The sequence below is a fragment of the Phycomyces blakesleeanus genome (assembly GCF_001638985.1).
Source record: "Phycomyces blakesleeanus NRRL 1555(-) unplaced genomic scaffold PHYBLscaffold_8, whole genome shotgun sequence".
In the NCBI taxonomy this organism is placed as follows: Eukaryota; Fungi; Mucoromycota; class Mucoromycetes; order Mucorales; family Phycomycetaceae; genus Phycomyces; species Phycomyces blakesleeanus.
This window is the reverse complement of record NW_017265141.1, coordinates 1,692,134-1,717,717: the sequence shown is the minus strand read 5'-3', so window position 1 is coordinate 1,717,717 and position 25,584 is coordinate 1,692,134. Positions and strand designations below refer to the sequence as shown.

The 25,584-nt window shown below is 36.3% G+C and overlaps 7 protein-coding genes across 7 annotated transcripts; 3 read left to right on the top strand and 4 right to left on the bottom strand.

The window, feature by feature from the left end:
- Positions 1-196: 196 nt before the first annotated feature.
- PHYBLDRAFT_78964 (hypothetical protein) lies at positions 197-2,878 on the top strand (the record flags this gene model as incomplete). The annotated part of the gene is made up of 3 exons (XM_018443404.1): positions 197-311; positions 362-867; positions 1,004-2,878. The coding sequence occupies 3 exons, from the start codon at positions 197-199 to the stop codon at positions 2,753-2,755; spliced, it is 2,373 nt and encodes a 790-aa protein (XP_018293207.1). The 3' UTR covers positions 2,756-2,878.
- Positions 2,879-3,263: 385 nt separating this feature from the next.
- Positions 3,264-10,765, top strand: PHYBLDRAFT_95921 (hypothetical protein; the record flags this gene model as incomplete). Its single annotated transcript, XM_018443929.1, has 22 exons — positions 3,264-3,426; positions 3,515-3,557; positions 3,613-3,838; positions 3,914-4,243; positions 4,367-4,485; positions 4,597-4,704; positions 4,798-5,086; positions 5,189-5,373; positions 5,465-6,157; positions 6,282-6,475; positions 6,602-7,581; positions 7,750-7,938; positions 8,041-8,214; positions 8,344-8,449; positions 8,527-8,668; positions 8,763-8,975; positions 9,057-9,340; positions 9,485-9,676; positions 9,797-10,075; positions 10,147-10,294; positions 10,454-10,580; positions 10,652-10,765. Coding segments are annotated over 22 exons (5,298 nt in total), but the record flags the coding sequence as incomplete, so codon positions are not given.
- Positions 10,766-11,257: 492 nt separating this feature from the next.
- PHYBLDRAFT_181097 (Zn(2)-C6 fungal-specific transcription factor) lies at positions 11,258-12,610 on the top strand (the record flags this gene model as incomplete). Its single annotated transcript, XM_018438417.1, has 4 exons — positions 11,258-11,523; positions 11,585-11,618; positions 12,003-12,274; positions 12,363-12,610. Coding segments are annotated over exons 1-4 (696 nt in total), but the record flags the coding sequence as incomplete, so codon positions are not given.
- Positions 12,611-13,075: 465 nt separating this feature from the next.
- PHYBLDRAFT_158614 (hypothetical protein) lies at positions 13,076-13,879 on the bottom strand. Its single transcript, XM_018433821.1, has 2 exons — positions 13,650-13,879; positions 13,076-13,561 (listed from the first exon to the last, which is right to left on the bottom strand). The coding sequence occupies exon 2, from the start codon at positions 13,299-13,301 to the stop codon at positions 13,089-13,091; it is 213 nt and encodes a 70-aa protein (XP_018293204.1). The 5' UTR covers positions 13,302-13,561; positions 13,650-13,879; the 3' UTR covers positions 13,076-13,088.
- Positions 13,880-14,063: 184 nt separating this feature from the next.
- Positions 14,064-15,127, bottom strand: PHYBLDRAFT_101383 (hypothetical protein; the record flags this gene model as incomplete). Its single annotated transcript, XM_018427638.1, has 4 exons — positions 14,064-14,315; positions 14,434-14,600; positions 14,808-14,878; positions 15,024-15,127. Coding segments are annotated over 4 exons (594 nt in total), but the record flags the coding sequence as incomplete, so codon positions are not given.
- Positions 15,128-18,462: 3,335 nt separating this feature from the next.
- On the bottom strand, positions 18,463-20,301 carry PHYBLDRAFT_144509 (hypothetical protein; the record flags this gene model as incomplete). The annotated part of the gene is made up of 3 exons (XM_018431227.1): positions 18,463-18,627; positions 18,851-18,993; positions 19,944-20,301. The coding sequence occupies 3 exons, from the start codon at positions 20,299-20,301 to the stop codon at positions 18,463-18,465; spliced, it is 666 nt and encodes a 221-aa protein (XP_018293202.1).
- Positions 20,302-20,956: 655 nt separating this feature from the next.
- Positions 20,957-22,395, bottom strand: PHYBLDRAFT_67923 (hypothetical protein; the record flags this gene model as incomplete). Its single annotated transcript, XM_018441866.1, has 6 exons — positions 20,957-21,108; positions 21,158-21,213; positions 21,246-21,434; positions 21,709-21,725; positions 22,130-22,171; positions 22,384-22,395. 6 exons carry the CDS (start codon positions 22,393-22,395, stop codon positions 20,957-20,959), a joined length of 468 nt encoding a protein of 155 aa, XP_018293201.1.
- Positions 22,396-25,584: the final 3,189 nt, after the last annotated feature.

Sequence of the window (25,584 nt, the reverse complement as noted above, 5' to 3'; positions counted from 1 at the left end):
AAAAAAAAAAAAAAAAAAAAGAAGTGAGAGAGATCACAGAGAAAGAAAAGAGGGGTTGAAGCGTTCCTCGAATGTTCCCAAAAAAGAAAAGCGCGTCATGATTCGTATACGTCACGAAGCTATTATTTTCGAAACTTTTCCCTGGTTGGGTCAATTAAAGCCTCTTACAACCAACTCCACTGTTCAGGGGGCTCCCATGTTGCAATCACTTTATGCAGGAAATAATTTGCTCAAGACGAGAGGAATTCAATTGAAATCAAACATTCATCGTTTGGCCTCTCGTTCTGCTCCCATTATTTCAAGGAACCTCCGTAAGCAATCGCCATTCAAAATGGAAGCCTGTTGACATGTCATATTTTAGCTGTCACTTTCTATCCCACTCGCCAGTTCTCATCTACATTGAGTCCCAACAATCAGACAAATGAACCAGTAGCTGTTACTAGAAACACTGTCGGAACGATTAAAAAAAACAAACCTCTTTTTTCTGTCCATGACGATATTCCACAAAAATTGGCTAGTTATGAAGCCCTCGGTGATGTCGAAGGAGCCTTCAACTATGTAAAGGAACTCCATGCCAAGAATTTGGCTACTAAAGAAATTTACGAGCGCCTGGTGACTCTCTTGAGTGAGAACCCTACAGAAATCGCCAAGATTAATTATGTCCTCAATTGGTTCACCCAAAGCTCACGCTCAAAAAACAAAAAAATACTGGAGGATATTGATCTGTGGTGTAAAGTAATGGGACTTGGCTTTAAGTTAAAGGGAACTAGTAGAGAACAAGCTCTCAGAATGTACCTCCAAGCATTCGAAGCCACTTTCCCTTATTCAAAACTTACAACCCAAACAGCATGGGTAACAAAAATCAGGGTAAATATATACATATACATATACATATACATACATATAAATTACTATTTTGAAATAAGAATAACCTTTAACTAACTTGACATAACTTTGTACATGTATCTTTTTTTTCTCCCTTTTAAAAAAAATAATTAAAAAGGCCCATGGAATTCTTTGTCAGCCTTTAAAAGTGACAGAATGCTTGAAAGAAATCAAAGATTCCCCAAAAGCCTTGGAAGCTGTCGACGAAAAACAGATCTTTGAATATGCTATATTAGCTTATGCAAATTGCCAAATGACTGAGCTTGTCGACAAACACATGCAACTTTTCAAAGACACACCACCCTCAAAGGATATGTTAAAGAGTCTGACACTCACAAATGCGTTCCGTGGAAATATCGAAGCTACAAAGAAATATTCTGATTTAACCGAGCGAATCTATCCTTCTGTCGACCTCACGTCCGTACGATTATTGTCTTACCAGCGAGATTTAGTTGCCCAGTACAAGAATGAAGCTAGAATCCGGGGTACTCATAATGCTCCCTTAAATTTGGACCAAGATAAGGCAGCAGCCTGGAACGAATTGGCTGAGAGCCTTATGAATGACGATAAAAGACCCTTGAACATTAACGAATGTAACAATATTGTCGGATACTTGGCAACTGCCAACTCTCTTGACAACAAGCAGTTCCCTATGGAAAGAGCACAGGGCTTTGTGGATAACTACATGACCAAACACTCTATTCAGCCCAATGAAACGACATACAGCTACTTACTGACTGGTTATGCGAGAACACATGAATACAACGATGGTGCAAAGAATTCTCGCCTGGATAAGGCGCTCGAAACCCTTCATTTGATGCTCAGCAAAAACCTCAGTGTTGTTAACCATCGTAACTTCAGTGCGCTTTTAAAGGCATGTATTCCTCACAAGAATGAAAACTACATCTTCGATTACTTCCGGTACAACTCAGCTGTGAAGACTAGTTTTCAAAACCAGAAATTAAAGAAGATCTTTTTGGATAAACGCTTCTTTGAAATTGAAAAGTTGATGCTGGAGTACGATGTCAATTATGATCGTTACACATTCATGAACATGATGACTTGTCTGGGTGGATCAGGCCTCTATATTGCCTTGTGGAATCGCTGGGGCTTGACAAAGAAATATGGTATTAAGCGCGACGCTGCTTTGTACCAGCATATGCTTGCACTTGCTGCTCGTGATTCGGAACAAGCCAGATTTGCCCTGGCTACAGTTAAGAGCGAGTTGGCTCGTGATATTGGGCAAGATAAGATGACCAAACCATTATATTTCTCTCTTCTCGAATGCTCTGTTTCCGCACAAAATACCACTATGACTGGCCAAATCATTGAAACGCTCCGTAAAGATTTTGAACTGACAACAGAAGACTACAACACTCTGATACGGTCTAGTGCCTTTTTAGGCGACGCTTCATCCAAGGTTGATGATATCTTGGAGGAAATGAAGAAAAAGAACATCCAGAACAATACTCGGACATGGTTAAATCTTCTTTCCAACCAAATCCTTGCCAAGGCCGAGCACAACCAAATCCAAAAAACATTTAATGACTACTCGATGTACCGCTTTGAGGAATATGGAAAGGTGCCTATTCCAATCCGGAAGCAGGCAAAAACGGTACCTTTTCCTACTGGTCCCTACACTGGTGTAGACCAACAGATTATCAATGTGTACCTGGCTTCCTTGGTAGACCATCAGGACCTATCTCTCTTGTTTGGCATTTTGAGAACATCGGAAGAGCAAGAACTTCCAATCCGACTTACCGTGAATACAATTAATTGGATTAAAAATCTGGCTCAGAAGGAAAAGAGTAAGGATGACTTGGCTTGGTTCATCAACGAAAGCAAGTTGGGGAAAATTATTAAAGAATAGATATTAGACACACGCAAATAAATTATATAAAATGTATCAACTACAATAGTATATAATACTCCTTGGCTGTATAAATAAAAATAAGAATAAAATAAAATAAAACAAAACAAAAATCACAGTAAACCCTGGACTGTGAAGAAGAAATAAAAGCTTATATTTTACGCTTAAGAACCATGTACAAAAGGGCCCTTTTTTTAAATATTTTATTTAATAAATAATAATAATAATAATAATGAATGAGACAAGGCCAAGTTTTCCATCTCAGACATTCTGACCTGTTCGTCCCTTTCTTCTTTCCCTCATCCCTGCTTAGTCCAACAGGCGATTACCGAAGCTAAATTCCCTCTTTTTTCACTCACCATTTGTCGTGTGTTTGCTTAGCTTGAGTCTGCCAAAGTAATAAGAAAAAAAATCAAGCAATACTTCATCAGACACTCATCAGACACATTTATCATTCTCAACTTTTTTTTTCCTTTTTTTTTTTTGATGAAAGACAAAACAAATGTCGTCTCCAGCCCACACATCTCCAGCATCCACACGAACCTCGCTTCAGTCTACTTCCACAGTTACCTCCAGTTCGGTGTTTGTCGTCAATGCTCTCGAGAAATTCGCCAAGGCCAAGGAAACAAAAAAGAACAAGGCCTTGAAGGAGGCAGTCCTGAATGCCCAGAGTAAGCTCAGTCAGATAGTTTCTTGCTTACCTTCTATCTATCTATCTTTTTTTATTATTTGAGGGAATATAACTCACCTCTGTTATAGATATGCTCAATAATGACGAGGCTGCCCCGGAAGGACAGACAAGGTATAAAAGATAAACAATGTGTTCCTTTCATTTATTGACGCGCTATCGGGTAAAGGTCAACTGTAATCCTTGCAGCCTTGCAAACAGCTATTAACACCCGGTCAGTTAATTTAATGACAATTTCGTTGGATTGCCTTGGCAAATTTATTGCCTACAATTATTTGGACGATATGGAAAACGAGGCTGCACAAACCCAGGTTATGGAAAAGATGGTGGATATTATTTGCGACTGTTTTATTGGAGAAGAAACAGACGAAAAAGTACAACTACAAATTATAAAGGTAAAGAGAAATAAAATAAAATAAAAAGCAACAGAGTTTTTATATGTCATTTACCAATAAATACATTATACATAGGCACTCCTTGATGCAGTATATTCCACAAGAAATCCGCTTCACCAGTCCGCATTACTCAAAGCAGTTCGAACAACTTATAATATTTTCCTGCTATCTCGCAACAGCGCTAATCAGAACGTAGCTCAAGTCACTCTGACACAAATGGTTGATCACATATTCAGAAGAATTGAGATACGTCCAGTGGCTAAGAAGAATCAACCTGCACATGAAACCACTATTGCATCAAAGGAAACCAGTTCAGATGACCCAGAGAAATCTAGCGAAGAACACACCTCAGAAGCTGATGCATCCTACCAACAACAGATAATTGTTGAAGCCAACATGGCACGTGTAGAAATGGACCAGAAATTACCTAGTGGGAAACAAAAAGACAATACAGAAGACTTTTTGAACGACACTGCCTCAATCTTCCATGAAGGAGCCGAAGTTGCTGCTAGCCCTGCAACGGCAGAGAAATTACCTAAGCCTGAGCCAGAGCGTGAGATTATCACTACTACTACTAGTGATAATGATGTTGCCGCCAATGCAGGGCCCACTGACTCCCAGGTGTCTACAACAAATGATACATCAAGGTGATACATTAATTGAAGTTTATTTCGCTTATTTAATTTGAGGCATTAACCTTTTTTTTATTCGAACATTAGTGTACAAGGATCCGAACAAGGAGACTTTGAAAATGACAGATTTCAGACAAATACTGCTGAAACTGAAGCCGACCTCTTTATCAAAGATGCTATATTGGTATTCCGTGCACTTTGCAAATTGTCAAAGAAGCAAATATCATCTGAATGGTAAACCAAGAAAAAAATATGCTTGTGGTTTTGGGGTTCATTCTGGTGTAGTAATCTAAAATTTCTTTCTTAACTTTTTATTTATTGATATAGGGGAAATGATATGCGATCGTACTCTATGCGCTCGAAATTGCTTTCGTTGCACCTTATTCTTACGATTTTGACATCGCACATGACTATTATGTCCTCCCCTTCTGTAGTTCTTTCTTCTGGCAGAGATGATCCCACTGTAAGCCAATTGGCTAATCCATTCATTCTCGAGGTGAAACAGTATCTTTGTCCTAGTTTGGCAAAGAATGCGTTCTCGCTTGTGCCTCAAGTGTTCAATATCACACTTGAAATCCTCTGGAAGGTTGTGCAAGGACTTCGTGTTTTTTTAAAGGTACCTTTTATACGTGCATGCTATTTTATTTTTCTGTCTTGTTTCTTTAAAGAATATGAATACTAATAATGTATCATTTTCTTTATTCATTTATATATCTAGAAAGAGATCGAGGTCTTTTTCAAAGAAATTGTCTTTAGAATCTTAGAGATGCGCAATGCATCTTTTCAACAAAAGCATACTTTGTTAAAGATTGTGTTGCGGATATGCAGTGACCCTCAGACATTGGTCGACATATATCTAAATTACGATTGTGATCGCCAGGCCCTGGATAATATTTATGAGCGGTTAGTACAATATTACTTTTCTATCTTTATTTAATTTAATTTAATTTTTTCGACTAATCAATACATTTGCATGTGTGTGTTTGTTGGTTAGCTTGGTCTATGTACTCTCAAAAATCACTACCTCTCAGTCATCTCCTGGAAGTCTCAAGGACCAAGATATCCACTCTTCAGGATCTGATTACTCCAATGGCCATGGACATTCAAACAATAACTCGGTCATCATACCCCCTCCTCTGACCACGGCAACTATTCTATCAAACGAAAGACATAGCAATTCTGCTCCTCAAATGCCAGAATCTGCCATCAAGTTTAAATCTTTGGAATGCTTGGTTGCTGTTCTACAGTCTCTTGTTACCTGGTATGCAAATAATTCTGTGAGTATATCATCCACCACCGAAAACGAAGAGGACCACAGCAGAGGAAACACTCCACGCGAAAGTGAGGATCGTAGAGCTTCGTCGGATCCATTTACAAGTCACAGCAATATATCGCTGTCTCGTATGTCCCCATCCCTCTCAACAAGTGGCGTCAGTGCAAATACGTCAAACGGTGGTGGGCCCTTGACTTCTCGTATGGACGATCCTGAGCAATTTGAAAATCTTAAACACCGCAAGCAGTTACTTCAGGATGGTATTCGTTTGTTCAACTGGAAGCCTAAGAAGGCAATACAGCTCCTTGCAAACCATGGGTTCTTAGATATCAATGATCCTCAAAGCAAGGCAAGGTTTTTGTTGAATACAGAAGGTTTAAGCAAGACCTTTATTGGTGAATACTTGGGTGAAGGGTAAGTAAAAAAAAAACAAAATAAAAATAATTAAGGTTAAATGATGCTGAAAAAATCAACCTGTAAATTTTTTCTTATATTAAATAATACTAAATATTAATATTAATCGAAAATCCTTTAACAGAGAACCTGAAAACGTTGCTACCATGCATGCTTTTGTGGACGAGATGGATTTCACGGGTATGAAGTTTTTGGATGCTTTGCGTCTATTCCTTCAATCCTTTAGATTACCTGGTGAAGCTCAAAAGATCGATCGATTTATGCTCAAGTTTGCTGAACGCTATGTAAATGGAAACCCTGGTGTATTTGCAAATGCCGGTAAGAGTTCTTGTCAAATTTTTATATAATCAACAACAACAACAACAATAAGAACAAATAAAGAAAAAGATGATGGGTTATGTAAGATACTAAAACAAAAATTGATATTGTATTTCAACAATAAAGATACTCCTTATGTACTGGCATATCATGTCATTATGCTCAATACCGATCAGCACAACCCAACAGTGAAGAACAGAATGACATATGAAGACTTTGTCAAAAATAACCGTGGACTTGACGATGGAAACAACATTTCTGAAGATATTCTGCAGTACATTTACACCGAAATCCGAAAGAATGAAATCAAACTCAACGATGAGACCGAGGCGGCCAACAATGCTGCTCTTATGGCATCGGCGGGTGGCATGGGTGGTTTGGGTATGACTGGACTTCAGAATGCCTTGGCCAACGCTGGTATTATGCGCGATTCTCGGCGTGAGGCCTATCAAGCCGCCACTGAAGAAATGGGATCCAAGACCGAGGCCATCTTCCGTAGTATGCTGGCTAGTCGGTCTCGAGCGGGTGAAAATGAAACATTTACGTTTTATATTGCTTCTCATGTTGAACATGTTCGGCCCATGTTTGAAGTTGCCTGGATGGCTTTCTTGGCCGGTATGTCTGGTGCACTTCAGAAATCTGATGACTTGGAGACCGTTAAGCTGTGCTTGGACGGCTTCAAACATGCTATTCGTATCATTTGCCTTTTCCACACTGTCCAGTCTGAAGATATGGATTTGCAGCGAGATGCCTTTGTCACCACACTTACCAAATTTACATTTTTGACAAACCTGAACGAAATGAAGCCAAAAAACGTAGAGGCAATAAAAACGCTGCTAGAGGTTGCTTCAGTAGATGGAAACTATCTAAAGGGCAGCTGGAAAGAGATCCTGTCGACCGTCAGTCAGCTGGAGCGTTTCCAGCTGATCACGAGTGGTATTGACCAGGGAGCACTACCGGATATCGCTAACAAGCGTTTCCAGGCACCCCCAAGAGGGTATCCAACCCAACTTAGTCTTTCGGAAGAAGTTGCATCGGCAGGTAGTTCCCAGTCTCTTGTCTTGGCAGCAGATAAATTATTTACTGCTACTGTGAACCTCAATGGTGTAAGTACTTGCTTTCTATTTTATATATTTATATTTATATATATATATATATATATATATATATTATTTTTACTTTTGGCTTTAAGAACGAGAGAAAATAGAAAGAAGTCCATGATAGATGTAATACTTGAAAATCTAAAAAGAGAGAGAGATATACATATATTGTAGGATGCAATTGTTGACTTTGTTCGCGCTCTCTGTGAGACCTCTTGGGAAGAAATTGTTTCATCTGCTCACTTGGAACATCCAAGAATGTACAGCTTGCAAAAACTGGTGGAGATTTCTTACTACAACATGAACCGTATTCGTATCGAATGGTCTAATATCTGGGCTATACTTGGTGAATACTACAACAAGGTAAATGATTCTAGTATATATATATAAAGTATGAAAGATTTTTAGGTCTAAATAATTGCTGTTGTTATTGTCGTGTGGAAATATTTGTATTCTTATGCTTAGGTCGGTTGTCAGTCCAACTTCAATGTTGCCTTCTTTGCTTTGGACTCTTTGCGTCAATTGGCTATGAGGTTCTTGGAGAAGGAAGAACTGCCTCATTTCAAGTTTCAAAAGGATTTCCTTATGCCTTTCCGTAATATTCTTGCAAACAATCCTGACGTAGCCATCAAGGACATGGTATGGTTGCTGAGAAAGAAAGAGGAGAAAGAAAAGAAGAAGAAAAGTGAAAAAAAAGGAATATTACAAACATATTACAAATCATCTAATAAATTATTTACTATACTATTATTATTATTATTTTTGTAGGTCTTGAGATGCCTTTCTCAAATGATACTTGCGAGGGCTCAAAACATTCGATCTGGTTGGAAAACTATGCTATCTGTGTTTGCTACCGGTGCACGCGAGACTTCAGGTGAGACAAAAGAACAATTTGAATAAATTAAACTTCATTTGTGTTCTAGACAAGTGTAACTGAAAAGATTGGTGTAGAATCAATTGTGCACATGACATTCGATATTGTCCGCAGTGTAGCCAACGAGAGGTTCCACGACATTATTGCCAATGGTACATTTCCCGATTACATTTCGTGCTTGATCGAATTCTCGAAGAATAAGAAATTTCAAAAGATTAGGTAGAGAGATAAACCATGATTGATAAAAATAAAGTCTCTTAGAAAAGAAAAGAAAAAAAAGGGTATATCGTCTTATTAACCACAATTACATTAGTCTGCCTGCACTAGACATGATCAGGGGTACAATCCCTGCAATGCTCGAGATTGCCGAGAAAAACACTATCGAAATCACAGATGTGCATGCATCGAATTCTGCTGGCCAAACAGCACAAACCGATGATGATTTCTTGGTAAAGTTCTGGTTCGCTGTTCTGTACGGCCTCAAAGAGGTTACTATGCATAGTGACGATGTTGAAGTCCGTAAGAGGTAAGAAGGACTACAAGACATCTCTATATACAGTATAGATAGATATACAATAGGGCACTGAATTGAACCTTGATTACGCAGGGCACTGCAGTATCTTTTTGATACCCTAAAAGAGTATGGTTCGAGCTTCACACCTGAGTTCTGGACGACTGTGTCGCGCCAGATCGTGTTTCCTCTATTCGATGATTTGAAGTCGGACTCTGATCATCAACGCACAATGACACCTGAGGATTTGAGTGTTTGGCTGTCTACAACCATGATTGAAGCTCTTCGCAATGTAGTTGATCTTTATACCTTTTATTTCGAAAACATAAAGGGTATGATGCGTCCTATCCTTGGACTATTCGGCGTGTGCATCACCCAAGGTAAAGTAAATTAAATTAAAATCAATAATCAATAATCACAGTCGCAATCATGATCATGATCACAATCAGAATCACACACATACTCTATATATAAAAATATAAATATAATAATATAAAAACAAGATACTAATCGGCGTCACACAGACAACGACACACTTGCCCGCATTGGTTGCGAATGTCTGGAACAGTACATTGAGACTAATGTAGAAAAGTTTGATCCCAGTTGCTGGGATCTTGTAGCTGAAACTTTTGTCAATTTGTTTGAGAAGACGACAGCCCATGGATTATTCGATGATACTGAGGATCTGGTCGACAAAGTCAAGGCAATTCCAGCTGGTAGGAATTATTATTATTTTTAGCGTTTTATTTTTATAGAAATCAGAATTTTCATATATATATATGTATATTTGACTAAAGTACTGTAATTATTATATTTATTTATATATATTTAACTAGCAAGCAACGATACCACCAATCAGTACTCTGAGACAACTACCATTCAACATGCTGATGTGAACGAAGAGCGTCAACACAGTTTCCAGCAGGTCATTGTCAAGTGTGTTTTGCAATTGATGTTGATCCAGACTGTCAGTGAGCTTCTAAGCAAGGACGCTGTGTATTTCGCATTCCCGGCTCATCATCTGATGCAAATTATGGAATGTCTCGGGCGGTCGTTCCATTTCGCCAAACGTTTCAATGGAGACAATGATCTTCGAATGGCTCTCTGGCGCTTTGGTAATTATTATCTTTTCTTTGCTAATTAGTTGCCTTGGTTGGGCTTGTTATTAATCTAACAATTTCCGCAGGCTTTATGAAGCAGCTTCCCAACCTCCTCAAGCAAGAAACCTCGAGCGGTGGTTGCTATGTATCGATCTTAATGCGTATGTATGCAAACCTCGAGAACATCAGTGATCGTGATGATAGACGAGTTGAGATTGAAAACACCTTAATTCCGTGAGTACAAAACAGAACAGGAACAGAACAGGACAGGACAAAAAGGACAAAAAAGAATCATGTTGTGTGATTATTACTACGCACAGTTCCACATTATCCGCGGCTCACATAAGTAACCAAAAAAAAACCTGGCCTCTTTTTTGTTTTTCCCTTTTATAGTCTCTGTAATGAGATCTTTACACTGTACACAGAGCTTGATCACGAAACAAAACCGAAGAACATTGTTGCCTGGACACCAGTGGTTGTTTCAATCTTGAGCGGTCTTGCTCAACTTCAGGACGAAGACGTAAGCTTGAAGAAGAAGATGATTCCTGTATGTAGAGAGTGTATCTTAATCCGGTCTTGAACCAATTATAGTTTCTACGCCATGTGCCGCGGTTCTACATGCCTTCTGTAGAACTTCTTGGTCAAGATAACCTACTACCGGACATCCGGTTGGCATTGCGTACTCTACTCGTCCGAGTCGGCAAAACTTATAAAATATCTCCACAAGAGATTGCCTGAACAGTTTTTTCTTAATACACGATAGAAATACACACAAAAGCAAAAACAAAAGCAAAAAAAGATAATCAATTCCAAAGATATTTTAATTCACTGGTTTTTGAAGCAATTTTTTCTGGACTGTGGTTATGGTTATGGTTATGGTTATGGTTATGGTTATGGTTGTCTGTAGTGTGTCTGTAGTGTCTGCAGTGTGTATATATGTGTGTGGTGGTTGATAATGAGCGGAGGCTTCTTACTTTAATCTGTGTGCGAAACTGGCGGATAAACCTTGAAATAATAAAATCTCCTATGCCCCGCAATGAGACTTTAGTCGGCAACTTTTCCCGAGCTTTCCCAGCTGCTCTTCAAAGACTTTTTTTTTAAAAAAAAATATGAAGGTGGAGTAGTGTCAACATTATCACTGGATTTCATTTTGAAGGGCGACTCAGTAACCAAAGAGTTCTGTCCTCCTTTCCATCACTCTCTTTCTTCTGTGCTCCACACTTTTTTTTTCTTCTTCCTTATATTCAATCTGTGGTGTACAGTAGAAAGAAGAAAAGAAAAAAAAAAAAAGAAACGTTAAGAAAGCGCCGTCAACAATTATGGACTTTCGAACCTATGCACTTCCTTCACCCACATCACCTTCTTTTTCCGCCCAAATACTTCCTTCCTCTCCTATTAAGAAACCTAGCCGCATGACTACCCATCGAAAGCGACCAAGCAAATCGCACGTTCCAACTGCCTGTGTATGTTGTCCAATACTGCCATGATATCCTTCCGATCTTGTGCTGACTTGGTGCTTTACAGGTCAACTGCAAAAAGGCGCATTTAGCCTGTGATTGTAGGTTGAATAACTATTAGTTTATGTATATACAACTATATACATACACATATACATATACATCTATTGCTTGAAAACAAAGAAATAGAACAATTGAAGCAAGATTGAACAAGTTTAGCTATCAAAAGAATAAGAAGCAATTATTGGGAATCTTCACAATCACTACTACATTTATTTTGTGTGGGTGTTAGTACTAGTACCAGCACTTGCACTTGCACAAGTACCAGTACCAGTACCAGTACAAGTACAAGTACAAGTACAAGTACAAGTACAAGTAGTACTGGTGTTTCTTTCTTTTATATATATATATATACATATTATCTCTTTAATCGTATTGTACTATACTGTATCGTATTTTATTTTATTAATTGGTTTAAAATATAGTATCACGCCCTTGCAACAGATGTATTGCTGTAGGAAAAACTGACACTTGTTATGATATTCAACACAAAAAACGAGGACGACCAAAACTTAGGGATAAACAATCGTCTCCAACAAAACCTGGACCATCAAAGGCTGCCCTGAGCTCGACAGCTGGTGCCAGGTCCACATATATGCTTACCCCAGGCCTAGCCAATTCTTCATTCAGTATGACCACCTTCCCTGACTATATTCCAGAACCAAGACACACATCCTCGGACAAGAACATGATGACGGCAAGATACAAATATATAACGCAAAATAAACCAATTGGAATCGAATGAAAGAGCTGACAAAAGAAGTGTTCTTGTTTTGTTAAAATAGATCTTCTTGACGATGGATATTTCCTGTGCACGCGTTTCTGATGAATCAGTTGATTTTCTTGGTGTATATCCCCAAGAACTAGCTCACCGTTCACTCTACGACCTTGTCTCACCAGAATATTCGTCGCAACTAGCTCGCTTGCACCGTTGCCTTTTGGACAATGCCAATATTTCACCCCACACGACCGATGCCGCCGACGCACTACGCAGCGATTCAGACGTCTTCAATTGCTCTCCTTCACTCCTTCTCAACATCGCCAATGGCTCTCAAACCTTTAAAGATACACTTGCATTTAGACGCCCTGATGGCACTTTTGAACTAATGGATGTCAGAATCTACATTGGTGGTGGACTTGGCGCCGATTTGTTTGAGCCAAAACCGCTCGATAGACTCTATGCCGTTTGCTTATTGACTCGTTCAGAAGAAGCTTCGCCAGTAAAACTGGCAATCAAAGAACCTCCTCGACCAGTATCGAAACCTACCGCAAGTGGGTCTTCCCTCTTAGACCACGAACCAACAGGTTATCCATTCCTTTCTTCATCTGCGTCTTCTTCTTCTTCTTCGAATTTCCTACCAATGGTAAGTAAGGGTAACAAAAGTTAACTAAATAAACAAACGAACAAATGAATGAATAAATAGAACTACATACATATATATATTCAAGTGAATGATTTTTTTTTTCATTTTTTATACTTACACATATACATATATAGCAAAAGAATCCTATTAGCGTCTTGCATCACCAACAACAAGCACACCCACATTCACACTCACACTCCCAACCTCATTCACAACCACAACCACAACCACAACCACAACCACAACCACAACCACAACCTCATTCACAGCCACAATCACAGCTACCACACCGACGTTCACGTCCCCCGCATCAATATTCTCATTCACAGCCACACCCTCAACCACAGCTACATCTACCATTACCATCACCACCTCCTCCTCCGCCACCTCCGCCACCGCCACCACACACTCTTTCGTCAAACTCCCCTAATCCGCCACCCATGAATCCAGCTTACAATAATATATCTCAGCCTTTTCATCTTAATGCACCCATGTTTCCTTCGCCTATGCCTACAAATACTCCTCAACAGACCTCTAGCTTTGGAGATTCTGCTGTAACATCTATGCCTCTTTACAATAGTAACGATGTGAACAAACTTGAGTTTGATACATCACAATCGGTATGTATTTATGTAATTTTTTTTATAACTAATAGTAATAATTCCATGCTAATCATAATTATAATTATATTCTATTATATATATATAGGCTCTTTTATGGCTAAATGGTATGCCATCATGGCCGAACAACAGCCGTAACAGCGTTGCACCGGGCACTTCCAAGACTTCTCAAACATCTACTACACATGCTTCTTGGCGCAAAAATAGATAAAGTTTCTTTTTTCCTTGTATATTATTATAATAATAATAATAATAATAATAATAATAAAGAGCATGAAAGAAAAAGAGTGGCACACGCGCATATATCTTTATATTCAGAAAAACTCTCATGCAATTCTTGTTGCTATTTTATCCCAGTATGGCTTTATTGTTGCTACTATTATTCTTTAGTTCTCTTTTTTTTTTGCAAGGTAGCACCCAAAACCATGTCCTGGCCGAACTGCTGATAAATGATATTTGAGTGAAGTGCAGGCAAAGACAGTGATACAGGTACAATGTCTCCGGTTGCACTCACTCCTCGAGGGCCGACTAGTGTAGGTGCAGTGGTGACAATCAGCTGGTCTATATGACCAGATTGAAGGAAGGATTGAATTATTTTCGATCCACCTTCAACCATCAAACGATCAATTCCGGCTGCTTTTATATGTCTAAGCACACTAGATATCGAGGGCCGTTGACAAGTCTGATAACCATTGACATTATAATCCGGTGCTTCAATGGTGATGACAAGTGCGCCTGCCTTTTCTAGTGCCAACTGAATTAAAGAAAGAAAGAAAAATTATGTGAATTAAATGTGATACATACAAAGACACAATGCACGCACAAGAAACCTTGTTCATTTAACCCCTCCTCGTTATATGTCATTTTGTTACCTTGCGTTGGTCATTTTTGGTCCAGCAGATTAGCCAAGGCTGTTTTCCTGTGCCGTTGTTAAAATTTCTCAAGAGTTTTGCACTCAAGGGAAACTCAAGTCTTGGATCAAGAACGATAGGCTGAGGTTGATTATTGCATAGGTGGTCCGTGGGTGAAACGTATCGTGCTAAGTAAAATTGTGCTCAGCTCAGCTTATATAATACATTATAAAAATATAAATTATATATATATATGTATATATTATTATTATTTTCGTAAAATTGAATAGAAATTTGAAAATGAAGAAAGAATAATACACACACACGAAAATGTATAATATTTTTCTTCTTCTTCTTCTTCTTTATAGTCCTTTGATTTTTGTATCTTTCTTTACCATTTAACTGTGGGTCATCTATTAATGCAGTTCCAATTCCTACCAAAATACCATCATGAAGAAGTCGAAGTCTGAATTATAAAATAAAAATAAAAATTTAAATTTTAAATTTTCCAAAAAAAGAGATAGTAAAAAAAAAAAAAAAAAAAGATGAATGAGTAACTGATGTGACTATGTTTTTTTTTCTCTTTTTTTCTATCGTTTTATTTTCTTTACCTGTGTGTCATGGCCATGCTTTCCTTGCCACTGAGTAGCAGCTGCTGTCCTTTCAAGGCTATCTTTCCGTCCAAACTCTGCGCAAATGTGAGTGTGACAAAGGGTAGTTCCTTTGTTGGGATTGGTGGGTTAATGTAAACGCGTTCTAGAAACTTGCGCGCATCTTCGTATACGCTATCATTCATCGGTTGGTTATTCTTTATGTAAGGTCGGGAGCAGAAGCGTGTATTTTTTTTTTTAATAAATAAATAAAAAAAAAATAGGTAAAAAAAATATAGTAAAAGTTTTTTTTTCTGTGATATTTTTACTTTAATTTGCCGCTTAAATATTCGTGTTTGACAGTATGTGTGAAATAAATAAAATAGAATAGAATGCGTATAAAAAGATACTAAAAGATTATAATATAATTCTATACAATACAATGTAGCCCTCCAATCAAAACTGTTTTTTTGAGCAGGTGAAGGATGTGACATTTCTGTGCATGGAAGTAAAAATGCCAAGCTTAATCGTTTTCAGACATTTTATCCTTTTTTGTCATTTCTTGACTTCCCCGCTTTGACGATTTAGTATTCACTTTTGTCAGTGCTTATTTAAATACGAAATACTAAATACTAAATACTAACCATGATCATGATCATAATTTATCATTATAATTCAGTGAAATGGAGTCCAATTCACTGTACAGCAAGAACGGTAAAATTTTGTCACTTTCCAAAAATTATTGTCTCTTTTCATCTTGGCGCTTGTTGAATTTGCTTAGTGCAACTTGGTCAGAAATAAGAATTGAATATATATTTAAAATGAATTACATGGGTAATTCAGAGAAACGAATTGGAGGGAAAGTTAGTTAAATAAGAAGAGGTAAGAGTAAAAAGGAAATAGAGTATTTGAAGATAGAAATTAAATTATCATCTCCACTCGGGACTGGTGATGATAGAAGAATAATAAGGATACAAGAGGTATAAAGTACAAAGAAGGAACTACTTCTGGCTTTGCTCGGGACACTCAAAGTGATCAAAGCAGCAGATCACTAGAATTTGATGAAGAAAATAGAGAACAGAAGCACTGTCTATTTCACTCAGGACAATTGACAAACAAAAATAGGGACGTAAAGAAAAATAATAATAACAATAATAATTATAATAGAAAAAGAGGTTAATAGAGATAATAAATTGCAAGCTGTACAATTGTTTTCCTATGGGTCAGGCAAAAAACAATCCAGGGACGAGGTTTCTAAGAGAAAATTACTAATGATTTTTATTGGATAAAAAGTAGGTTTCTTTTATACCCTTCTAAAATGATAGAATTGAAATATTTGCAGTTGGTTTATAACGAGGAATATGACTAATAGTGTGAAAAGAAACTATATATAAAGCAGGTAGATGTCAAATTCAGAGGAAAAAGTGGGATAATCACTTTGTGCTATGCCAAAATATAAAGATAAAATGTAAAAGAATATAATAATAGTATTAATAAAGAGATGTTAAAACGAAGTATAAAATAAGAAATTAAATAACTACTAAAAGACAAGCTGTTTAAGAAAAAGGGAAAGTGGTGATATGAATAGGCAAAATAACGCAAGAGGAGCAAGTTTGTTTTGGAGATATAGCTGAATATAAGTCACGATGAAAAGGTGTGCTATACGTATATGCAAGAATCTGGGAAAGAACCTGGAAAAGGAAAATGGAAGAGGTATGTAAAAAGGGGTAAAGATGTCAGAAAGGAGAATATATGCGGAGAAATAAAATAGAGGTGATAATAACTAAAATGGGTAAAAATGTGATTCTAAAGAGAGTGTGATATTATGTAAAAGTGATTATATGAAAAGAATATATGTGAAAAAATAGGAGAAAATATGATCGGGTGGGCGAAGTTTGGAGAACACACAACACCCGTGTCAATATATAGATATTTCACAGAAAGTTAAATAAGATGGTCCCAGAAATGATATGTATTTTTTGACTTCGCAATTATCAAAGCATTAAATATCTGATTCGCCTATTTTAAACTTGCAACCATTGATGGTATCAAACATAATACATTTATATGCAAGAATATTCTTTCTGTAATTGGTAAAGATAATGATTAATTTGGAAACAAGGCAATAAAGCTACAACATTTTGTCATTACTGCTCTCTAACTTATACTTGTTAATAGTCATCTTCTAGATGAACTTCCAATACATTAAACTCGCAAATAATCAGACAGAACTAAAAAAAGTCTCTCTTCTTCTATGCTGCTCTCTATATCATAGGTCGACAAAAGGCAACTCCTTTAAAAAATTAAGCCTCCCAAAACGCCCAACAAAAAATCTTGGCCAAACAGAGAAATTCATTCTTACAGGATTATAGCTAAGTAAAAGGATGCCCGATGCTAAGATCATATGATATCACTGCTACTGGGTATTGGATATACTATTGCTCTAATATTAATATTCATATTCATGCCGAGCTTTGTAAAAAAAAAAGTGTACCAACTCCATCTCTTCAGAGTACCCTACAGAGAATGTGATGGCAGGATATACCATGAATAAAACTGCGTCCAGCAAGCAGCAGTGTGTGACCTTACTATCCCTTTTTTTAAAATATATAAATATTGAGTGTTTCAAAATGAACTAACATTAAATACTGTCAACAATTCTATAAGCGTTGGCTAACTTTTACCTAGAACTTTGCAGATGTAACATACGAAGCAAGTCGAAGGGTAATTTGCTTTCACTAAAAGTTGCTTGTGATTAAATGCAAAATGTTTACATACTAAATTAGATTTTTGAGAAAGAAAGATGTACCCAGGATTCATTATATTATATAACTTTGACATTAATAGATACAGATCATCACACTAGCATAGCAAACTTTCTAGTGTCCCCTTGCTTACCTTATATTAATCATCTTGAGCAGCATTTGGCAAGATTAGCAAAGAGCATGACCAGCTGCATAGATCTTTGCTTGTGTCCCACCAAAATTCCTTTAGTAGAAATTATTTTTAATTTCAATTAATTTCTTCATGATACCTGTAGTTTTTTGTGGGACTAAAAGGTCGAAAGCTTTCTGTCAGATATAGTTTAACCTAAAACAATTATAAAGCGAATGTTAGTAGTATATTGCTTTCACTTCCAATGTCAAAACATGTACAGCTGAAGCACTTATCACATATCACATGTGAACGGGCAGAAAATCTTGCAGTGGCTCCATGGTTAAAAAAAAGCCCCCTCACAGTAAACATTCTCTAATAACCAAGTATATTAAAGGAAAAAAAAGCTTTAAGAAACCAAGACGTAATGGCCATGAAAGATTATGTTTCCTCATAAAAAGGAATTTTTTATTTATTTATGAATAAACACAACTTATATACAGACTTAAAATATTTCTACACGTTTCCTATTATCAAATTTATTATCTTCTCTTGTTCCGTACCTGACATACCACAACGTCTTTTCCTAACCCAGGGGGAGTCCAATTACAGAATAACCAGTGAATTTGGCGTGATCTATAACGAACTTCGTAATAGTACCACTGTCAGCAATAAATGGACCACAGGCGAATCCTGTTTGGTACGAGGATACGATGGATCTAGCAGCCTTAACCATGCGTGCGTTGAGCAGCTAAGTAAAATCCTTGGCATCGGAATTGGCCAAGGTAATTGGTCACTAATTCTTCAAGGATGAAAGATCGCCTTTCTCTGGAAGCAAAAAAAAATATACGGGTCGGCAAGACAACGGGAATTGGTCACTCGCGAGAACAACATTGTACACTTGGGACAGCAAGATAGAGAATAAAGGATGGTTGAAGACAGATCGGAGAATCTCATATGGGGGCTTTCAGGACCTGGAATACCCTTCCTGGTAGATTACAGCATTCTCCTTGTATATTATTCATAGAAAATGTGGTGGGCAATGTGGGACGTGTGGTATTTGAGAGACAAATGCCGAGGGGTAGGTGGTAAAGTAGATCGTCTAATTCAGTCTTATCTATTTTTTTCTGGTATGCAAAGAATTTTATAGAATGCAGCAGTTGCCTTAGTTATATCATTAGGCTCAGTATGCGAGTAGTCGATAATATAGTGGCATAACTGGGTAATAATCTTTCGGGATTCTCACTTTACACCTGTACGCTTAAGGTATCTTGCGGAGATTTCACGATTCTCCTGTCAATGTTTGATATCATGAAGGGAAAGGATTTCCATTCTCTCCAATTGGACTTGTTGTAACTGCCTTTCAATGATGGGCAGTTAAACATTTTGGGCTGGTTGTTGTCTAAGAGCATCTTCAGCAGTAAAATGTCTTTTAATTTATCTAAAGTCAAACACCATTATTTTAGCTAAAGAAAAAGGGACCATCTTTTATATTCAAAGTGAATATAATTGAACTGATGGGAAGACCAACTTTAGTTAAATCTTTAAATTTAACGTAAAGGTGGAGATAAAGTGGACTGCTGAAGATGGTCTAAGCTTGTAGATCAATTTGTCACATTTGCTTTGGAGTATGGTCTCCAATGTGACGAGTGTCTGAATGCGATGCCTAGTGGAGGACTTGATGAAGGTAGTTAGTTTTCGCGTGAAATTGTATATAAAGTATCCGCTGGAGAGGTTCAGTATTGGCATGGGTTCCTTAAAGTGCTAGTAAATCTATTCCACAAAATCGAATATGCATTATAAATAGTGAGAGTGTTTGCGGTTGATACGTTTTAGCTAATCCATGCTAATTCATAGATATAATTTTTACCATAATTTTTTAGAGAGAGGGTTCTTTAATACCCTTCATAAGGTTGTCTTCACAACTTTCTTCAAAATAGTGCTTTTACTTCCTCCACGTCCTCGTTGGTGAGAGTAGGGTCATTTACAGGAATTATTTTTCTGTCGTTCAAATTTTTTTGCTAGCATAATGTGAAACTTAGGTGAAAAAGTGCTTTTTTTTTTTACCAGAAACAGTTTTTGTCCAGTTAGCAGGATTGTATTGGGATCCTGTTGAAGAGAGTGTAGGGTTGCAAAGAGCATAGAAATTGACAGAAGTAAAGGAAGGGGGGTAATTGCCTTTGCAGTTGTACCAGAAGAGCAACTGACAGTGGAGTAGGTGGTGGTAGTCTAATGGGAGACTCGGAGGTTCAGCAACCTTGGGATCCTGTTTAAACAAGTTATCAATTTTGACAGCGCGTGGGAATTTTAAGCAAAGATGATCAACCTGGTGACAGCCATAGCAGAAACGTATTTTATTAGGTCGACTAGTGCAAATATATTGGTAATGCTCCATAGTCTGACAGAGAGCGCAGTGGGTTCTCATGTTGATTCAACTGGCCAACAATGTTGTGCCACCGTCAGACTCCATTTTAAAACGAAGAGAAAAGTGGACACCTTTCTCATATAGAGGCCGCTTCACGTATGCGTGTCCACTTTTATACATGAGCCCTAACGTGGTGTTAAAAGAAATATCAAGTACATACCATATTTTGGGAGAGAAACGCGCAGTTTGGTATTTCAGGTAGCATAATCTTGTGGGAAATATCTAGTGAGCTTTTACAAAACCAGCTTAAATAGTTTGAAGGGGGCGTATGGTGAGTTGGCTATGTGGTGTAAATTTCTAACGCGGTGACAAGAAATAAATACGAGTAGAAAGACAGTTTATTTAAAGAGCCAATAAAAAAAGTTATTCAACTATTTCGAGTTATTTATACACCTATAGTACTACTTCAAAGTTCACTGCAACGAGCGATACAAAAAATACTGGTATATAAACTCTACCGGGACAATTTGAACATACGTATTTTCAATTATATTCATATTTTATTTGTATCGTATAATAAAAACTGCTTTCTGACATTTATAGTCCTATCAGAAGTCTCTCTCGCATACATAAAAAGGGTAGTGTTAGTAAAGTCATATTCATAATTAACTATTAACTTACCGATATCTTCTTCCACCAGTATTACAGCCGTTAATCACATTACATTACATCGTATCGTATCGTATCGTATCGTATCGTATTGTATCGTATCGTAAAGACTTGCTGTTCGGATAGTTATACTCATATCAGAGATTTCTCGTGCATAAAGAAAAGAAATGGTGTTAGTATAGTCGTGGTCATAATAAACTATTTACTTACCAATATTTTCGACCACCAGTATTCCAGCCCTAATTACCATCCCATTCCATCCCACCGTATCGTACCGTAAACGTATCGTAACCGTACCGTATCCTATCCTATCACATCGTAATCGTCGTCATAACCGTCGTCGTCGTAACCATCGTAATCGTCGTAATCGTCGTAATCGTCGTAATCGTCGTAATCGTCGTAATCGTCGTCGTGTCGTCGTCATCATTGTTGTCGCAATCGCGGTAATCGTGGTAATCATGTCGTTTTCGTCTTCGTCGTCGTCTTCGTCGTCTTCGTCGTCTTTGTCGTGGTGGTAAGATTTGCTGTTCAGATTGGTATACGCATATAAAAGGTGTCTGGCGTGGGAAAAACAGAGGGTACTTATATAGATATGTGTAAATATAACTCTCTACTCACCTATCTGGCTTAACATGAATATATGTGGTGTATTTGCTGCATTATCATTCTTAACTATTTAAATCTGCTTTTGGGATAACTGTGACTGTATTACAGCTATGAGTGTTCTATAATAAATTGGCGGCGTTAGTTCTTCTCATTTTAATATTTTTGGTACTATTTTGTTTTGTATGTCCTTACCACTTTACTGTGTAGGGCTATGAACAAGTTTTTTTTAAACAATTAATTTTAAAACAGTTAAGTTTTAACAGTAATGTATATATCATTCTAATGGTTGAGAAAATAATATTACCGGTGTAAAGGTTGTGGTTAAAAATGTAGATATACTGTGTTCATATTGTGTTTTGAGGATGTGTATATTACAGACTATCATTCTTATGTTAATAGTTATAATGTGAACGGAGAAATACTTGTACTAGCAACCGATGCTTTTGATATGTCTCATACCCGTGTTTTTTGATGGAATGATAATATATAAGTATTAAAGAGCATCGGGATTTTTCTTATGTTCTTCACTTTTTTGTTGAGGTCCGTGTATGGGAGCCAAAGGCAAGGTATAAAAGCACAAAGAGTATTTTTTGATGCCAAGCATATAACTTACTTTATGGTGTGGCAAGAATAACCGCTTTTTAAAATAGGAAGACTGTAAAGCGCGTAAAATATATTTGAAGTCGTAAAGTGCTTACGTTGCTATAATAGTCTGTAGGAAATACCTACTGTATAGGTAGTGCTTTTTGAGGGTATACAAAAGATATAACTTCCCTGTGAAAGCAGGATGTCAAGCTTACTGTGTAAAAATTGAAAAGGATGAGAGGAAGAAAGAAAAGAGTAAATTTATAGAAAATAATAACTTACCTTTGAGAGCATGATGTCAAACTTACCGTGTCAAAATGAAAAGGAAGAGAGGAAGAAAGAAAAGAGGAAACTTGAGAAAACGAGTAAATTTATAGAAAATAAAATGGGAATGTAGGCTGAGTAGTGATAGAAACATAAATGCACTAGTTGTTTTTTTTGCTTATCAAATTCCTTGCTGATTCCGTTGATATGCATATGATATACATGCCTTTGTTATTTGTTTTTATCCTTTACTTACTATATTTAGTATGAGTGACATACTTATCAAAACTACTTTTAAATACTCCATAGACTGAACATAACTATTTTTTTATAAGGACTACTACTCCTATGGCTTTTTTAATGGCGGTAGTGTGTAAGAACTGAGGTTTTTTTATATTCTATACCTCTTTGTCATTTTGACTTTTATATTTATGATATACTTGTCTAAACGTTGCAAGGACATCATATAGGGGGTGTTCAGAATCTTGCAACTGATAATGCTGTGTAACATTAGAAACAGGAAAATTGGCTTTTGTTTACTAAATTTTTAAAGCATGTGAACCAATAAATATATAATAAGCCTTCTATGGTTTTTCACTTCTTTTAAAGTGAAATACAATATATAGATTTATGTGTGTGTATTTATGTGAACATAGAAGGCCACTAGGCATAGTGACAAAATATATCTCTGCCTTGGCTCTATAAATTATAACACACTGAAAAAAAAGTATCACTGCTTTATTTCAAGAACTTTTTAATCTTACACATAAAACACTATGGGAAATAAGGGGTAATTTAGATAACGCTTTAGAAAGATGCTTGTGATATTTTTCAAAATTTCCCTCGGATTCTTCCTCTTTTCATGATAATACTTTCATTGTTTTCTGCTCTTTTCCATTATTACACTATCTACCAGCTTAGTAGCTAGCTTTGCTTTTAGAAAAGTACTTCAGTATAAAGTAGACAAAGTGCAATGAGAAATTCTTTATTACCCAAGTCAACTTATCCATCCTTATTCTGACACGCCTTTTTTCTTTATAGCTCCTGACCCCTTAGATTTTTATTATCGCTGTTTTCCGGTATGCTTATTTTGGATTATACTATGCATATATTATCTGCAGTTTTTTTTTTATATATTGCTACTAAAAAGACTCAAATTCCACAAAATACTTCCCTCTTATTTTACTAATAATAGTTATATGCTATATAATGACGTGTAACCACTTGTTAATGTTAGATGCTAGCAAAAGAAAAGCAATCGAAGAGTTTTTGGTGTATTTCTAATTCCATTTCTTATGTTCTTAGTTTTTCTCTTCTATAAATTTACCCTCGCATATCAGTTCAGTATTATTCAATATTAAGATCATTTTAGTCGACTTCAATTTGATTTATTTCTCATACTCTAAATGTTGTTGTAAGCTTGAATGTCTAACTATAAATTTTTTTTAGAAAATATTTCAGTATGATGTAAACGCGTTGCGTATAATATATATTAAGTGGTACTACTTGTATATCATTACTTTACACGCTTGAAATCAATCAAATAATAAGATAGTGAGACATGCTGTGATAGCCTGTGTAGTGGGAGTGGATTTTTTTAGAATATACAGATAAAAATAAATAAAACGTAGTCAGGTTAACACTCGCAGCCCTTGTTACAAGTAGCTGTGCTATTAAGATAAAGATGAGAAGAAGAAATTTATATATACTTTATGGATAGTTTTTATTCATTTAATTATATTTGTTTATGAATTTTTCTAGGATACTATTAATAACTTTGATAAGAATAAGTGATAATTTATGCATTATTAAAGAAATAATAATAAAAAAATTAAAAGAGAATAGGAAGGTGGTTATGTAGTTACTACAAACTGGTCATGTAAGAAGAAGTAATATGATAGTAGCCGACATACGGAATCTGTCCAAAGTTCGACTGTGTCAGCGACAACCTATTATTTAAGCATTTAAGCTTGTAAAGCAGCTTTAAGATAATTATACGCCCAATACATAGATAAATTTAGTAAAAAAAAAAAGACTTTTTTTTTCGACTGTAAGACGATAAAATTCTGTTTTATTAGAATACAATTTATTAGATTCTGCTTTATTCCAAAGTATATGTAAAAAAATATTATTACCATTGATACTTTGCGTGTGTCTTCAAAATTTTGGTTAGCTCAAACATATCATATATTTCCAAACTAATAAAATTCTGCCCTTAGGAAGAGAGTGATTGTTGTAGTTGGTACAGCAATCAAATAAAAATTGTAAGTCTTGTAACAATAAACTCCAACAGTGTTTATCTGTTTCCATTTCTCTCTCTTATTCATTATTAACTACCTAAAGAGCCATGGTTTATACTGACAACTTAGTAATAGGTTAGTTATATTTCATTATTTTATTTATTATCATAGTAAGTTTGCATATAAGAACATAGAAAAATGAAAGCAGTAAATATTAACCTTACTTATCGCTTCTGTTCTCCTTTTTACCTTTCATAAAAGAGCAAACTTTCAGGTGTCAATATTTGGGGTTAAGACGTTTTTAGAGGAGACCGAGATCCGTTCTATTTTTCTTTTAGCTGCTTGAACCACTTTATCACGTAAGCCAACACTATTAGTCTCACCATTTTTTATAAAGTTTACTCACAGAATATAATTATATTACTCTTTAGCTTCATATAGTTTGTTGCTTCTGTCTTTTTCTTTCAAAAAATGTCATATTTTATAGTGGCTGGCTTATAGCTTCTTATCACTAATGTTAAATAGTATATAAATTATCTGTAGTCATTCAAAGCGAGAAATTAAAGAAAACACCTACAAACTGAAAGAAAAATTTCTAGATTTTGAAACATACTGATGAGAAAAACAAATGAGTATTTTATTTCTTATTTTTTATATTCTACACAGTGGATAATATCCACAATTGTCTCTTGTATCGCTCATCACAATTAAATTAGAAGTAGTGACGAAGCTGTAGAAAGAATAAAGTATTAAAATAGCCTTTTTTTATTTGTTCTTTAATAAAATTGCCTTTCGACTTGTATTCATTTTCTTGTCACTGAGTTAGACGTTTGCACCATATATAGTGGTCCCTCGATAATTTTAAGGCTCTGGCTGCCCTTCTTCTAAAAACAGGGCTAAACTTTCACAGCTTGTTAATTTCACTTTCTTGATAACTTTTGTCCTCAAACCCTTAACGAGCAAGAATTTCAGCCAATCA